Source organism: Anomaloglossus baeobatrachus, chromosome 4 (assembly GCF_048569485.1).
Source record: "Anomaloglossus baeobatrachus isolate aAnoBae1 chromosome 4, aAnoBae1.hap1, whole genome shotgun sequence".
NCBI classification, from domain to species: domain Eukaryota; kingdom Metazoa; phylum Chordata; class Amphibia; order Anura; family Aromobatidae; genus Anomaloglossus; species Anomaloglossus baeobatrachus.
The window spans coordinates 216708289-216726219 of record NC_134356.1 but is presented as its reverse complement, the minus strand read 5'-3'; the positions used below and the strand labels follow the sequence as shown (position 1 = coordinate 216726219).

The 17931-nt window shown below is 41.2% G+C and overlaps 1 protein-coding gene across 1 annotated transcript in view; it reads right to left on the bottom strand.

The window, feature by feature from the left end:
* Positions 1-4824: 4824 nt before the first annotated feature.
* GPRIN1 (G protein regulated inducer of neurite outgrowth 1) overlaps positions 4825-17931 on the bottom strand; it is a 120251-nt gene continuing 107144 nt past the window's right edge. The window contains exon 2 of the mRNA XM_075342364.1: positions 4825-9907. Within this exon, the coding sequence (XP_075198479.1) occupies positions 7313-9856 (2544 nt within the window). The 5' untranslated portion in view covers positions 9857-9907 and the 3' untranslated portion in view covers positions 4825-7312. The remainder of the gene's footprint in view (positions 9908-17931) is intronic.

The following is a 17931-nucleotide window of genomic DNA, read 5'->3' as shown; positions in this document are numbered from 1 at the left end:
GTCATGGTGGTATGGGGCTACAGTATGCTTTGTTGCAGACACTGTTTGTGATATATTCCAAAAAAAGACACCCCAGCATGACTGTCACAACAGTCTGCAATGACATATCATTCTATATTTTTTGCACTTATTGGGATTTGTGTTGCAATAGGAAAATGACCCAAAACATACCTCCAGGCTATGTAAGGCCTATGAAACTAAGAGGATAAAGGTTGGAGCATTGTATCAGATGATAAGTCCTCCACAATCAACCAATCTCAACCCAAATGAGAAGGTTTAGGAGTAGATGGACCACAGTGTGAAGACAAAGCATCACACAAGTAGTCAGCACCTCTTGGAATGCCTTCAGGATAGTTAGAAAAAAAGTCCACTTAATTACCTGATGACGCTGCATTAGAGAATGCCATGGGGTGTAAAGCTGTCATCAGAGTAAAAGGGGGTTATTTTAGGAAACGAAGGTTGAACACATGCTATGGTTTATTTTATACGTTTCTTTACTCTTGATTTGCTTTTCTATCTGCGGTCATTATCCTTCAATGAGAGTTTTTATCATTTATGGTGTACAGCTCGTTTTCATAGAGCTTGGTACCAGACCTTGGCTGTGTAGTAGTTACATTCTAGGAAAGGAGTAAACTCTTAAGATCTCTATCAGCTCTCAGCCCTTTTATTTATATACAGTAGTTATCTGTTCACCAGCCTATTCCTCTCATCTTCTGAAGAGATGCAGATATAAAATCACCCCCTTCCCCACAGCTTTCAGAGAGAACTCCTGCTCACTGTGCAGAGGAATGTGCTTATTCAAATACCTGTAATCTCTATGTGTAAATACAGTGACAGCAGTGTTATCTCCAAAACAAACAACTGATAGCACCACACTCTTCTTATTCCTCCTCCTGTCTGCTGGTCGCTGACAGATATAGTTTTGTAGTACTGCTTGTCTCTGGTTCTCGCCCTGCTCTATATATTAATCCCTGTGTTTTGACCACTGCCTGCTCTCTGACTACTCTCCTGCCTGCCATTTTTGTACATCGCTGTCATCTGCGGTTTTGACCTTAGCCTGATTTTCTGACTACACTCTTGTCTGCCCATTTTGTCCCTTTTCTGTATCTCCTGGTTTGACCCTGCCTGACGACCACTTTTCTTGCGATTGCAGTCTTCCACAGGTAGCAATCTCCGGGGCCCTGTTGTAATTCCAAATCCCTGTATAGGGGGTTAAAGGGTTTCGGGGTTCTTGGGATCCTGCTTAGTGGGCGGCTAGTCTCTAGCCTGTCTGTGACAGCCATCTTGAGACTGTGGTTCCAGGCAGATGTTATCACATAGAAAAAGTTGGCTTCTGATAGATCTGTTTCATTTTACAGAGAAAGTGAAACTTTGATACACACACTGTGATCTATTGTTGTCCAACCCCCCTGCCTCCTAAAAACACTAATGCATATGCTGTAATTTTTCCAGTGTTTTACAATTTACAGGACTCTAAAAAAATTTCAAGGTATCTATATATACACGTCATAGAAATGCAAAGAGCAATACATAGACTTCTATGCAGTGTGCCACTGCATAGAAGTCTATGTATTTTGCACAGTATCCAGGTCTGGATTTTTTTCTAATTTGCATAAGTATTGACAGCTGGCCAAACATAGCGGGAACAGACACATAGAAACACACATTGCTTGCTTAAGTATCATTCAAAATGAATGATTATAATGTTAAAAGGGATTGTTAGGTGTGCTCTACCATCATTCAAAGAAAAATTGTTGAAAACAATTATGTTTAAAAGAAATCTGTTAGTAGGTCATAGGAAGCTGAAAAAAATGATACCTTGATATGATGTCTTATTAAGCGAGATACACATTTTTCTCAATATGTAAATAAGCTTAGGATCTATCAGCCAGACATAGATCTCCCTAAGAATCTGCTTCCAGAGCTTATGTTAAATGAGAGTAAATCTGCTCCCCACGGAATCGACACCACACAGTGCGGCAGGACCCTAGGGAAGATCATACTTCACGTTGGTTTTCCAGAATCTGCCTGGACGGGGAAAGTTTCAAGCTTCCCTGATGACACAGCACCCAACAGCACAGTGCCAGAGAGGATCCGGGGTCGCGCATCAAGCCGGACCCCATATCGGAACCGCGGCACCTGCATATAGGGAGAAGAGTACATCTCGTGAAAACCCAGGTCCCCATGTAGCTTCAAGCCAGGGGATCCACAGGCAGGCGTTATGAGGAGGAAACCCACCGAACAACCAAACCAGACAGATCTCTAACGGCTTCGGGTTCGACAGAGCCCATCATGGCAAGTGACTGCTATTACCTGGGTGAGCAGCACAGCACTAAAAGTTAGTAAACAACCTGGAACTGTAGCCATAGATTCCTACTCTTTATTACCGGTACTGCCGCTCTGCACCACCATTACTACTCCCCTCATCATCCTCCCCGGAGCCCGCTCCACCTGTGGGGAGCGATACAATCCATAGCTACTACTACCATCTGCCCCAGAGGACACCAGAAGCAGCGGTGGCCCATTGCCTGGCCGCACACCAAAGATGGCGTCACGACATTCACCTCACTACTACCCCCATCATCTTTTCCCTGCCATCTCCTGTAAACCTCGGGGCAAGGAGCTGGGCTAGGCCGCCCGTGATGACGACAGTCAATGGCCCAGCGACGAGTAGGTTAACCGCCTACCCCTAGTGGAGTGCTACAGTAACACTCTCTTTCATTTAACATAAGCTTTGGAAGCATATTTTCTGTGAGATCAGTGTCTAGCGCATAGATCTTAACAGCTTATTTACATAATAAGAAATATTTGGATTACTCTAGAATAAGACATCAGATTGCAGATATCAATATATTATTTATTCAACTTGTTATGACCTGCATACCCATACAGACAGCTTAGGAGGGTTGATCCTACTGATAGATTTACTTTAAAACAGGAATGCATATAAAACTCCTAAAAATGTATATAAATAGCTATGCGAAAACTGTACTGTGTGAACATAGCCCTATCTAGATTCTTACTAATCAGTCAAATAAAGTACTCACTTTATTGGAAATACAAAAAGAATCTCCGCTGTAAAAGTCATCAAATAGAATAATTAACCTAACTGAACTTTGATAAATTCTTTCTTTTGTCCCCTAGGAATTTTAAAAGTCTAATTCCATATCCTCATCTCCAGAGTAAAGTAAATTAGCACAGGGCTGGGAGATCATAGCTATAAATATTCTAAACGATAATAGCCGATAATAGTTAATATTTAATAGTTAATAGTTAACGATAATAGTTTCATGACTGATGCCACCATGTCCCATGAGCCTACATAAATTATGGTCCATTGTCAGATCGGAAGTGATGTCATCAGTAGTTGCCATCATGTTTCATGGTATATATCGCGTGCAGCCATTGACTTTATGTCTTGTAGACACTAATCGTCTCTAGTCAGGAGTGAGGAGACAACAGCAGGGGGTTTCAAAGTTAACAAATAAGCGTAAAAAATCTGTATACGTGCATATAAATAGTAGCGGTTTCACATTACAATGGTAGAAAAGCTAAATGTCTTTTTAATGATGGTGTTTCAAATGTATCCTTTAGAAATATATCTGCATGTAAACTATTTTTAAAGCATCTGCATGAAACCAGACATATTTGTTCTGCATACATGTTCCCTTCACAATATACACAGCTATGGTTACTCACAGAAGCTGATTGCCATGGCAACAAGAAAAAAGAGCAGAAATTACGAGCAAATATTTTAAATCGGGAATTTTAAAACCAGGGAGCATGCCTGAATCAAGCGCCCACGTAACAATAATTTGTATTATTGTTTATGTTACATGCAAAACTAAATGTGACGTATGACATGTAGTCAAAAGATCACTTACTAACACTGTAGAGTGGGCTTAAAGGGATTGTCCAGTGAAAACAAAGGATGTGTGATAACTTACTGGTCAGTAGAGGTCCAACTGCTGGGAGCCACACTGATCGACAACATGGGAATTTTTCTCTCTGATGCGGCACTTTTGTCTATATTACAAAGTGATAACTGGTATGCCTGATCGCCATTGCAGTCATTTTCTATGAGACTGCTGGAAAACGATGACTACAGTGCTCGGCAGAACCATAGAGAATGAATGCAGCAGCTGTCAAGCTTGTACACTGCAACTTCATTCTAATGGGAGTGAAGCAGTATAGAGTATGGTGATTAAAGGGAAGCTGTCACAAGATTTGGGGCCTAAGCTGCGGCCATCACCAGTGGGCTCTTATATACAGCATTCTAACATGCTGTATATAAGAGCCCAGACCGCTGTTTAGAACATAAAAATCACTTTATAATACTCAACTAGGAGGTCGTTCCGGTGCAGACTGATCATATGGGTGTCTCCGATCTCCGGTACCGGCGCCTACTCTTTCGGCCATCTTGGTCTCCCTTCTTCTGAAGCCAGCGTGCATGATGCGTCCTACGTCATGCACACAGGCTGGTATTGAGGTCCTGCGCAGGTGCACTACAATACTTTGATCTGCTCTGAGCAGAACAGATCAAAGTGCGTCTGTGCACGACCTCAATGCCGGCGAGTGTGTATGACGTAGGACGCGTCATGCACCCAGGCTTCAGAAGAAGGAAGACCAAGATGACCGAAAGAGTAGGAACCAGTCCCGGAGAATGGAGACACCCATATGACCAGTCTGCACCGGAGCGACCTCCTAGGTGAGTATTATAAAGTGTTTTTTATGTTCTACACAGCGGCCTGGACTCTTATATACAGCATGTTAGAATGCTATATATAAGAGCCCACTGGTAGTGGCTGCAGCTTATAGGCCCCAAATCTGGTGATCGGTTCCCTTTAATGGGAGCTATACCCCTCCTAGCATGTGCTCGATGCACTGGTGAGCAGCAGTGAAAAGGTTAACCCTGGCCTGGATCTTCTCTGCTAGGTCAGGTTCTAAGGTGACAGAGGTATGTAATTAGCATAACATAAAAAGGCAGCTAGAACTTCTCAGTGTGTGGGTGGTAGGGCTGGAGAGCTGAAGGAGACTTTTGTTGGGGAACCTATTTCTATGTGGACTGGTTGGTCCTGGACGTTTTGCTGAGCTGAATGCCAAGCTGGACTTTCTTTTCCTTTTTGTATTACCTGTTCTGATGTAAAACTGTTTATTTATGTTTATGGTGCATGTGTGTTTAATACACTGACCTTTTTTTGGACTGAAACCCCGTCTAAGCCTCTTTACTGCGTTCCTGCCAACACCTACCAGAGCTAAATCCCTATATAGGGTAAAGTTGCCCTGTTCTGACGATTATTGTGTATCTCATGGGTAGGACCCCCACCGATCAACAAGTTATTACCTATTCTGTTGATATGCGATTACTTGTTTTCACACCATAAGCCTTAAAATAGGACTTAAAAATGAAGAGATTTTAGAATACTGCATAGTATTTTGTTTGTGATCGATCCAGGTGTGACGTAAGAATAAGACTGGCCTTGTGCTTAGCAACTAATCAAAGCTCCACTTTTATTGCTTAAATGGAATCTGTCAGCAAGATGTCCAACCACAAATTATTTACTGATATGCACATTAGACTGTAGATCTGAAGCCTCTGTCACACCAGCTCTATTCCCTGCCCGGCACAAAGTTTTCCTGCTTGACTCACGTCTTATTTGCGCAGAGTCACACAGAATTGATGCTGTCAGTCAAGTAAAAGGATGCAATTTGCAGGGGGGAAAGAGCTGGAGTGACGGAGGTTTCAGCTCTACAGCCTCATTTGCATATCAATTTGAACATTGATTTCTCAGGAATGGAGGGATGGACTGACCATGTAAAGGTATTGCTGGACTACGCATATAAATGTTTTGGGTGTGAAATCCTGCTGACAGATTGCCTTTAAAGAGGGATTTAATTCTGACATGTTTGTTTTGCTAAATAATTGGATTCTGCATGAAGTACAATTTTGGAGCACTTTTTTTTTAGAATGTGAATTTCCTTGGCTATTCCTTCTGGAAATTTATGAATAAATTTAAATCTCTATATTACCATTTAGTGGTTTGTCCCATCAGTGCAGGGAGTGCCATATTTTATCAGGACACCCCAATGAGAATGGTAACAGCCAGTTGTCAATTTATTCATGAACTTCTAGTAGGAATAACATGAGTTCTAAGAAAAAAATATCCAAACCTTGTGGGGAAAACTAGCAGCATTTACTGACAAACATGTCAAAATAGTTTGAAGAACCTTTTGAAATTACTCTAGAAGAATAACTGTGATTGGATGGATTGGGCATCAATGCCAGGTTTTCCTTTTCACAATTGAAGATGAAATTGGGTATATGCCACGCTATAAAAATGGAATCCGATGTCCTTCATCAGGACTTCAAAGAAATAGTGTCATGATGAAGGAGACAGGTGTCTCTAAAACACGTCTACCTGTACAAAGAATAAAACTAACATCGGATTCTGTGGTGATAGCGCAGCGTATACCCGATTTCTTCTTCAATTGTGTCTACGTCTAACCTCGGGGCTACGGTTGTTACCATCTCTGTACGTGTTTTTCAGGGGTTTTGACTTTCACAACCGCAATAGGTAAGTGCGCCTAAGTCGGTCATTTTTTTCCCTTACTGGGTAAGACCCTATCATGCTTTTTTGCTCCACAGTGTTATCTCCAGGTTTTCCTTTTCAGCAGTTTTGACAACTAAAGCAGAAGAAGGCTTATAAATGCCTTAAATGTTTTGTGTTCACAATAACTAAGTATATCTTTTTATACAAGCCAAATGGACAATATGTTAGATCTGCCTCTTAAATTTTAGAACAATATATTTGACCCAGCCCTATCATTGATGCTTTTTTTTAAAAGAAAACAAAAATCATCCAGAATCAGCTCATACAACCAGGTATTGAAGCAATTAACACCATGACCATCATTGCATTCTGGCACCATGTGCAGGGCACTGTCACCTCTACAACTTCCTACTTAACCACATCGCTAAATGTTCTGCCGGTAGGCATAGGAACGTATTGAAGGTATTAGAGCAGAAAAATGCAATGTTACATGGCATAACACCTTACATTGCCCTTGTTATGTCATATCATAAAAAAAGAGATTTTGACATTAGAACAGCACAATTTACCTTTTCAATAAAAGAAAATGATAATAAAATTAAATCCAACCACTGAGCTCTTAAGACAAGAACTTTCACGTGAAGAATCCATATTTCTTTCTGTCAATAATCATTTTTAACCAATAATTTTGTTTCAATTTCAGAATAAAGCATTACTTGTATCTTTCTTTCAAGGGTTTAAATGGCTTATTTCATCTAGGTTCATTCTGCAGTTGTTCCAGCGTGAGAGCAACAACGGGATCTTCTTCGAAAAAAGGTGCGGAAAGCACTAGGTTGTCTTTTTTTGCTCTCATTTTTTTCCACAGGACCTCGAATAGAGCTACCTCTAGCGGTATTTTGAGGAGTCATCACCTTCTGTCTCCCATGCTCCTCAATCTGCTTTTCCAGATGCTTCTGTATGGCCATCCCTAAAACTTCAACTTCCATTGATGCACCATATACTTCCCACGTCATACCTTTCTCATCCCAGCTGACCTCTCGTACAGGTTCTGGGTGATCTGCTTTGGCTTCTTTTACTTTGACCTCAGGATAGGAAGCCTGTGGCGATTTTCCTTTGGGAGTCATTGGGTCAGTTGCAATAGATCTTATTTCTATTGGAAAGGACACTTGCATTCCTGCATCCTTCATCTCAGGCTTTTCATGCATGTGTGAACATGTTGTGCAGGCTTGATTGGCATCCTCTGTGTTAAACATAAAAGAACATGATCCTTGCAGTGGTACCATTGGACTAACAGCTATTGAAGCACACTGTACAGTAGAATCAACTTGAATCCCTATATCATGATAAAGGGGTGTTGGTTCTTCTAGTGTGTTTGGAAGGGCACTTGTGCTGCAAGAATCCAGCTTTTGTGTCTGGTCATGGTGCAAGGCAGGTTGCTCCCCTTGGAAAGGAAAAGATGAAGATCCCTGTGAAATAATGATGGGGCTCACAGCCACTGACACATATTCCACTTTCTTATGAGCAACATCCTCATTAGGAGGTGTCAATTCAATAGAACATGTCTTAGACAGTCCATCGACAAAGTTTGAGTCCTTCTTTTTGTCAGATTGGAAAGAAAAAGAAACTTCATCAGGGAGTATAATAGGACTAACTGCCACTGATCTATATTCTATTCTGGTACTAGGACCTGGCTCATCATCAGGAGGAGTGAGTTCAAAGGAATATGTTTTGGGAAGGTTATCTGCAGCTTTAATATTGATATCTTTGTTTGGCTCTGTAGCATTATTTTCTGCCATGAATGTGAAAGATGATGACCCACCTGGAAGCACAATCGGACTGACGGCCACAGATACATACTGCACTTTTGTCTGTGTGTTGACATTATCTGACACTTTCCCTTCACCAATTCTATTCAGTAGATCTGGCTGGAAAATGAACGAAGATGATCCATCTGGGGGTACAATTGGGCTTACTGCAACTGAAACACACTCTGGTCTGGTATCTGCCTGAGTGCCTACATCATGATTAGGTGGTGTCAATTCAAAGGAATATGTTTTGGGGAGTAATTCATTATTTTGGGCTGCTTGTGCGCCTGCTGTGTTGCTAGGAACAGTTTTTAAAGCATGAAATGTAAATGAAGAAGATCCATCAGGTGGAATAATCGGACTCACTGCTACAGATTTATACTCTACTTTACTTTTTGCCCCATCATTGAGCTTCTCTTGTTTTCTAATGTCCATAGTTTGATCTGAACAACAACTTTTTCTATCTTCATGAGCCTGATCTTTTTGAAATGAGAATAACGAGGTTTCTCCTGGAGGTATAATGGGACTCACAGCCACCGACCTATATTGTACTTTTCCTTCAGCCTCTCCTCCAGCAGGAGTGAGCTCACACAAATAGTTTTTTGGTAGATCATCAGTCATGCTAATATTGACTTTTTCACAAGGATTTTTTGTGAAAGGTGTTATTCCTGTCTGAAACGTAAAAGATGAACTTCCGTCTGGTGGAACAATAGGGCTTATTGCAATAGATCTGAACTGTTTTTCTTCCACATCACTGCCTGAACTTGAAGGCAATAAGTTAGCTGCATATTTCGTTGTACCCATTTCTCCATTGGTAACCTTCTTACATTCTGACATTGCCTCTGCCAAAATTTCTTTACTCGCGCGATCTCCAAGGCTGCTGGCAAGCTGTATTGATTCTGCTTTTCCATTAATATTTTCTTTCTCTATGTCTGATGTTTCTCCTTGTACATTATGACTTCTAGAAACAGTGTCAGCGTCCATTCCTGAAGACAGACACACATCAGGTACTCTGGGGACATCTAATACTTGTCCCTTACAATCGGTCTTGGTCTCCAAATTGCTACTTAGGTCTGTTCCTTTTCCATCTGACATGTAGACAATATTTGTGATCTCTTCATGTGATTTTCTAGAGAGTACCTCAGTTTGTGGGTCATCAGACTTACAGTTCCAATCTCCTTGCTTTGATGAACATTGATCTTCTCTGACTTCATGAAAAGAATAGGCACTGTCAGTATCCACAGAAAAGTCTCTATGCACTTCTAAGATATCATCTGCATCTGTATCGAAGCTAAAACTCCCTCCCGTAAGTTCATGGTCTCCATGTACACTGACACAGAAGTTCCTCATACATAGATCCTCTCCATCAAACCCCGAACTGCTTGTTGGGTCTTCAGCCTGCCATATTCTTGAGGAAATAGGTGAACGAAGGGAAAGGTTATCACTGGCACCATCTGGTCTTGACAGTTGCAATCGCTGAGGCTCTTTAGGGCTGCCCATGTTTGGACCAATTCTCTTCCATAATATTTCAAACTCCTTTCTGAGAATATTCTAAAATAAAGTACAACAATGAGAACATTAGTGTTGTCCAGGATATGGAAACGTATCACAAAACTGATGAATGACAAAATAAAAGGAATCATTTTTATGCTTGAAATCTAAAAAGCAGTATAATAATAACATTTTATCAACAGCCTTATGCTTATATGGTTTTATCAGATTCACCCTATCAGGGAATTTTGAAGTCCTCTTTTTAGGATCCTTATCTCTTAACTAGCAAAGAGAATTGTGGAAAAGAACATCTCTTGCAACCTATTGATTCTAATTAGTGATGGGCGAATAGTAACTATTCATGTTTGTATAAAGCTTACTGAATACTGAGTACTTTTCCAGTATTCGTCACACCAATAAAAATGCCTGGGCTTCCAATTGACTTGCATTAGGTTTGTTATTTGTGCACGAATACCAGAATAGTACTTTGGAATTCGTTATGAATAATCCGAACATGAATAGTTACTATTCTCCCATGACTAATTCTAATACTTAATTTTCCCCTGCGGTGGTGCGGCAGGGCAATACTTTTAAAATAAAATATTTTTCTGGTTTTATAAAATTCAGAATTTTGTAATAAAAAATGGCTAAAAATGCCAATCTTCTATGAAACCCAGCTTAGGACTTGGCTCCATAGAAGTACTAACTCAATAAGCCCCTACCTAATATAACCCATTGGTAACCCCCTATTGGAATAAACAGATCCAGAGTGGTTGCAGGCTGCCAGGGGGCCAATAAGTATGGGTATCGACAGCCAGAGAATACCAGCCCCCAGCTGTTGGGTTTATCATAGACAAAAAGGGCTTTATCATGGTGGTGTATCAAAATTGGGGGGGATCGCACAACGTTTTTTTTTTTAATTATTTATATAAATAATTAAAAAAAAAAAAAGGCAGCATGTGGTTCCTCTTATTTTGATACACAGCCAAGAAAAGCACACGGCTGGGGGCTACAGCTTGTAGCTGTATGCTTTATCTGTGCTGGGTATCATAATATGGGGACACCCAATGCCAATTCTTTTTTAATTGATTTATTTTTACACAACGATATAGCCCCATAGACAGGGTCTGTGGTTGCAAGCAGTCAGAGACGCTGTCACACAGGCTGGGGGCGCGTCTGACTGCAACCAATCACAGACACCTGGACCTGGACATCGGCAGCGGAAGCAGTGAATATTTATGAAGCTAATGAGCAGTCCCAGAAGCAGTTACAGCCGAGCTGGAGATTCAGTAAGTATAGTGCTTTATATGCTTTATTTTTCCATTTCTTTTTTATTACTTGAGTTGCCGTACCTGGATCATTACCTGGAGTTCCCTGAGAACTGGACTTTTACAGTCTGGGTCCACCCATCACTACTCAAGAGACAAAAATTATCATACGATCCCAAGTCCCAAAAAATGAGAACGCTATTGAAAATAGCGACAAAAGCGCAATTCTTTTATTTTTACTAATTTCAGAATTTTTTTCACCACTTAAATAAAAGTAAATCTATTTATATTTGGTTACTACGAACATCTACTGAACTAGGCAAGCATACTGCCAGGTCAGTTTTACCATATAGTGAACAAAGTAAATAAAAAAAAATTGTGAAATTGCACTTTTTTTTGCAATTTCACCACTCTTGGAATTTTTTCCTCATTTTCCAGTACACTATATGGTAAAAATAATGATGTAATTCACAAGTACAACGCGTCCTGCAGATAAAAAAGCCCTCATATGGCAATATTGATGGAAAATGAGAAAACTTATTGTTCTTGGAAGTAGGGGAGGTAAAAACGAAATAAAAATCACTCGGAGGTGAAGGGGTTAAGTTTAAATATGTGCATATATTAAAGCAGATTTACTATGTTTTTTTGCACCAGAGTCTTAATCCAATCTTAAATATGGTGCTAAAACTAAAAGGTGTAAACAATAATAAATACCTCCCAACTTTTGAAGAACAGAAAAAGGAACAAATTATGTTGTGCAAACTTTGACGGAGTCTCTAGCCATGCCCCAAGCCATACCCATTTAGCAGTGAGAGCCATTCATCGGACACCTGAGACTGTAGGGACCTAAATCCAGAACTGTTCCATTGTATACAGGACAGTTGAGACTAGAGATGAGCGGATCGATTCACGAAACTCCGGTCCAGCGTCCAGGTCAGTAGTACTTGGCGGCTGGACAGGAGGCTGCGAATATCTTACTTTCCTGTATCCTCAGCTTTTGATTATATTATCCAGGACTGGTGCAACGTCATCTTTGTGCCCAGCCCATCTCTAGTTGGGACCTGTGGATATATTTTTTGCTCATGCATTCATAGTCGTAGCAGCCAGAACTCTCATCTTGAAGTAGCTTCACTATATGACATCTAGCTTTTTGTGTCGGTAAGGCCGTGTTCACAACTTGAGTATTTGGTGAGTTTTTTACCTCAGTATTTGTGACCAAAACCAGGAGTGGGACAATCAGAGGAAAAGTATAATAGAAACCACTTTTGTATTTATTACCCACTTCTGGTTATGGCTTACAAATACTAAGGTCAAAAACTCACCAAACACTCTACATGTGCACTTGGCTTAAGGCTGTGTTCACAAATTGAGTATTTGGTGAGTTTTTTACCTCAGTATTTGTGACCAAAACCAGGAGTGGGACAATCAGAGGAAAAGTATAATAGAAACCACTTTTGTATTTATTACCCACTTCTGGTTATGGCTTACAAATACTAAGGTCAAAAACTCACCAAACACTCTACATGTGCACTTGGCTTAAGGCTGTGTTCACAAATTGAGTATTTGGTGAGTTTTTTACCTCAGTATTTGTGACCAAAACCAGGAGTGGAAAAATCAGAGGGAAAGTATAATAGAAACACGAGCACCACTTCTGTATTTATTACCCACTCCTGGTTTTGGCTTACAAATACTAAGGTAAAAAACTCACTAAATACTCTACATGTGTACTTGGCTTAAGGCCGTGTTCACACATTGCATAAATACTTTGGGTTTTTTTTTGTTTTCTACAGGTGTCCGTACCTGACTTTGGTAATATTAATCTTTGCTGGTTATTGCGTTTTAACTGCATTTTTTATCCCTTTTCCCCTGCATTTGATGTTTTTTTGGGGTGAAGCTGCATTTTTAAGTGTTTTTATAGTACAGTTATAGTTCTGCATTTCAAGTAACAGTAGTTTTTTTCTTGCATTTTTTTTGGCTCCACATAGAAGGCTCTAGAAAAAAAAATCACCAAAACCGCAGAGTTCAGCAGCGTCTTTAGCTGTACAGTGGGTGAAGTTTTCATCTAATCCACCTTGCTTAGACAGTTAAACACAGCAGAATTTCTGTGCAACATTTACACTACATGTGAACATGGCCTAAATATCCAAGCAAAGTTGATGTGATTTTATGAAACCTCTGCCCTTGGTGCGTTTAAAGACCCTGTGCAGTTTTGTTGCTTTTTTCCTCTATAAATGTACTGTATATGTGGAGCCTGAAAAAAAAAATACACCATTGCATTTTTAAAGGCAGGATAAAAACTTTTCTATATTATTAAAAATGCATTAAAATCCCAGATTCACATTTGCACTAAAAATGCATCAAACAAACAGGAAAAGGCATACAAAAAAGTAGCAAACATGCAATAATTAAGTTATGTTTTAGTAATTTTATGAGAGGAAAAAAATAATCCTCTTTCAGTTCCCTCTTGAATACAGGACATAGAGATCCACTGCTCTGTACAATATCTTTATGTAGCAGTATAATCTGCCTGTGGAGTCAGAGGCAGCACTGCAGCTTCAAGATTACCAAATCCTCCCTGTGACATCATCAGAGTTTGTGGCTCAAAAGTTTAGTTCCTTGCTTGCAATATTGAATGTTGTCAGTTTGAGTCCTGGAGGTGGTGGAAAAAAAAACCATCTTTTTGTATTATTATTTTTTAGCAGTTTTATAGGAACAAAAAAAATCTTACTTTTCTTTACCTCTAGAATACAGGGATATAGAGATACACAGCTATGTACAGAGTTATCTCTATGTACCTGTATCATCTCCATCTGGGTTTGTTGCCTCCACTACAGGTCAAGATTACCAAATCCTGCTATGGCTCTCAGTTTGGATGCTGGCTCATAAGTGCAACTGCTGCATGTGGACAGAGAGGAACATTAAGATTGTTGAGAAGAGAATTACTGCAGAGAGATGCGGCCCCACCAACAAGGAGTAGGTGAGAGGAAAGGTGAGAGGAAATCAGGACAAAAGCTGTGGCTGCTAGGACAGTGGGACTGACCTCTCAAATCAGGACATCCCTGCTGAATCTGGGACGGCTGGGAGCTATGGCTTATCTAGAGAAGATTGACTGGAGCATGTGTCCTGGGTGCTGAATGTCCAGAGCACTAACAACCTACTTTTTACGTAAATATAGTTATTTACGTATACGTCTAGGTTTATCATATTGAAACTTTGCATTGGATTAAAGAAAGCCTAGCTACAACTCTGCCCTTTGTATGTGTATCTGGCTTCACGACATATAGGTAAAGTACACTGAATATAAACATTCCCAAGTTAAAATGCCAGATTTCTGTTGTGTAAACTAAATTATACCAAGAAAAATAATTTCAGACATTTTTTAATGCCCATGTCCCCGATAATCTCTGTATAAATTTATTGTAAAACAAACTGAAATAATTTTGAGGGGGAAAGTCACAATGAAAAAAAAGCAAAATAATGTGGCTGCATACTTGTGAATACCCTTTTATGATTGGAAATGTGGTTGTGTTCAGAAGTAGCAAATCACATTTAAATGCATATTAAATAGTAGTCAATACAGAGATGCCACCATTTGAAGTGATTCTAATAATCACTTATATAACGTATACCTGTTCCAGTAAGATTTTACTGATATTTTATTTGCATTTTATAACAAAAGCAATAGTCCATAAACAGCTTACAACACAGCACAGGAATCTCATTGTTGAAAGTTATTAGTCAGGAGAGTTGTACAATTTTTTTTCTAAGGAATTAGATATGACATGGAACACTGTGAAGATGGTCATCAAGAATTGGCTCAAATTTGACACAATAGTGACATTACCTAGAACTGGACCTCCCTCAAAAATTTATGAAATGACAAGAAAAAAGTTTTCTGCCAATAGACCTATAACAACCTTATAAGAGCTGAAGGAATTCCTGGCAAGTACTGGTTATGTACTGCATGTGGCAAAAATCTCCTGTATTTTTCATTTGTCTGGCCTGTGTGGTAGAATGGCAAGATGGACATCCATGCTATGATTTGCCAAAACATACTAAGCATGTGGGAAAACTTTTATGGTATGATGAGACGAAGGTTAAACCTTTTGGCCATAATTTCAAAAGATATGTTTGGCACAAAGCCAACACTGTGCATCACTAAAAGAACAACATACCCACTATGAGGTATGGTGGAGGAAGCATTATGTTTGAGACTGTTTTTTCAGCACATGTACCTGGAGGTTTAGTCAAAGTAGATGGAATTATAAATAGTTTCAAATGTCCGTTTTGGATCCAAAACTTCAGGCCAATTGTAAAAAGATGAAGTACAATTTTACCTTTCAGCACAATGACAATCCAAAGAATATGTCCAAAAAATCACCAAAAGAATGGCTTTGTCAGCAGAAGATCAAAGTTTTAAAAAGTTCAAGCCAGTGCCCAGACCTGAACCCAATTAAAAATCTGTGGGTTGATGTGAAGAGGGTGCTGTACACAGGAGATGCCTTCACAATGTGACACATTTTGAATGCTTCTGGACGGAAGAGTGGACAAAGACTGACAATTCTGGACATGCTATGCTGTTAAACTCCTACCGAAAAAGAGTGCTGTCATAAATGCAAAGGGCACATGAGCAAAGTATTAGTTTAACCACTTCACGACCGCGGGCAGTAAAATTACGTCCTATTTTAACGTGACTTAACGACCAGGGACGTAATTTTACGGCCTAAACTTCATTTGATTGCCGTGGCCATAGCAACGGCTTTCAAATGATGTCCCCTGCTGTTTCTTACAGCAGCGGACCTTTGCTTGACCTCAGGGGAGGTGGCATCGCCAACCCCCATCGACGATCGATGTGATTGGCTGTTCAAATCTGAACTGCCAACCACATCGTTCGCACTGATTTCGGCAAAAATAATGCCCGAATTAGTGCGATACTGTGAGATCTGGCTATGAGATGCCGTAGCAGCTACAGCAGATCATAGGTGGATCTCAAACATGCCGCCCCCAGACCCTGCAGCACTGATTGGAGCGATCGTGCTATGACGCGCAATCGCTCCAATCAGTGTGCAGTGGGGCGGTCTGATCTGCAGGTGACCGCCCTCCCCAGGCCTGTGCTGGTCTGGGGAGCCTCCCCCAACATGTCTGCAGCGGCGTGCACTGGCTGGTACTTGTGGTACCACGCCACCGCTGCCGCCGCTGATGTCACCGCTTCTGCTCCTGCTCCACGTGAGTATTCCGCTCCCCTTGCAGCCCAAGCGCGCTCCCGTTATGGCCCCTGCGCGCTCCCATGATGGCCTCTGCCCATGCCCCCCGCGATCTGCCCCCCCACGCCCCGATCTGCCCCCGACATCCCGATCTGCTCCCCCTGCGATCTGCCTGCCTCCTCTGTCATCTCTATTCTGCTTCCTTCCTTCTTTGCTTCTCCGGTATCCCCCTCTGCTCTCCCGCGCCCCCCTCTGCTCTCCCCCTCCCCTCTCCCCTCGACGTCCTCTTACCTGCCTTCACTGGGTTGTCCGAGGTCTTCACTGGCCCGATCACATCTGCCTCCATCTCTGGGTCCTTCTTCCTGGGTCTTCTGCTGATCTGTCCAACGTCCTGCCTGCTGTTTCTGTACAGCTGTCTATCTCGCTTGCCTTCTGTTCCTCCTGCAGTTCTTCTGGTAAGTGATCCTCCTGCTAATCCTCTGGGTACTGTGAGTATAACTTTTTTTTTTCCCCTGTATCCCCTGTCTATTTTTACACCTCATCTGTCCGTGCGTCCCGCCGAGCACTGATCATGGATGCAGATAACGGATCTGCATCTGTGGTCAATTTTTGACGCGACTTTTTTTTTTTGTCCGTATCCCCAACGCGTTTTGTATCGCATCTGTCCGTGCGTCCCGCCGAGCGCTGATCAGGGATGCACATAACGGATCGGCATCCCTGCTCAATTTTTGGCGTGACTTTTTTCTGTATCCGCGATGCTTTTTGTATCGCATCTGTCCGTGCGTCCCGCCGAGCGCTGATAAGGGATGCACATAACGGATCTGCATCCGTGGTCAATTTTTGGCGTGACTTTTTTCCGTATCCGCGACGCTTTTTGTATCGCATCCATCCGTGTGTCCCGCCAAGCACTGATCAGGGATGCACATAACGGATCTGCATCCCTGTTCAATTTTTGGCACGACTTTTTCTTTTTTTCCGTATCCCCGACGCTTTTTATATCTCATCCGAACGTGCGTCCTGCAGCGGCCGAACAGTGCACCGCGTTTGAAAAGTCAAATGGCGTTCCTTCTCTTCTGAGCCCCACCATGCGCTCAAACAATTTATTTCCACCACATATGAGGTATCTGCGTACTCAGGAAAAATTGCACCATACGTTTTATGGTGCAGTTTTTCCTGATACCGTTGTAAAAAAAAAAGCTACCTGGTTGATGCAAAAATTTTGTGGTAAAAAAAAAAAAAAAAAAAAAAATTTTTCACGGTTCAACGTTATCAACTTCTGTGGAGCCCCTGGGGGTGCAAGGTGCTCACAAACATCTAGATAAATTCCTTGAGGGGTCTAGTTTCCAAAATGGGGTCACTTGTGGGGGAGCTCCACTGTTTAGGCACCATAGGGGGTCTCCAAACATGACATGGCGTCCGCTAATGATTCCAACCAATTTTGCTGTCAAATGGTGCTCTTTCTCTTCTGAGCCCTGCCATGCGCCCAAACAATTACTTTCCACCACATATGAGGTATCGTCGTACTCAGGAAAAAATGCACTATAAATTTCATGGTGCATTTTTTCCTGATACCCTTGTGAAAAAAAGCTACCTAGTTGAAGCAACAGTTTAG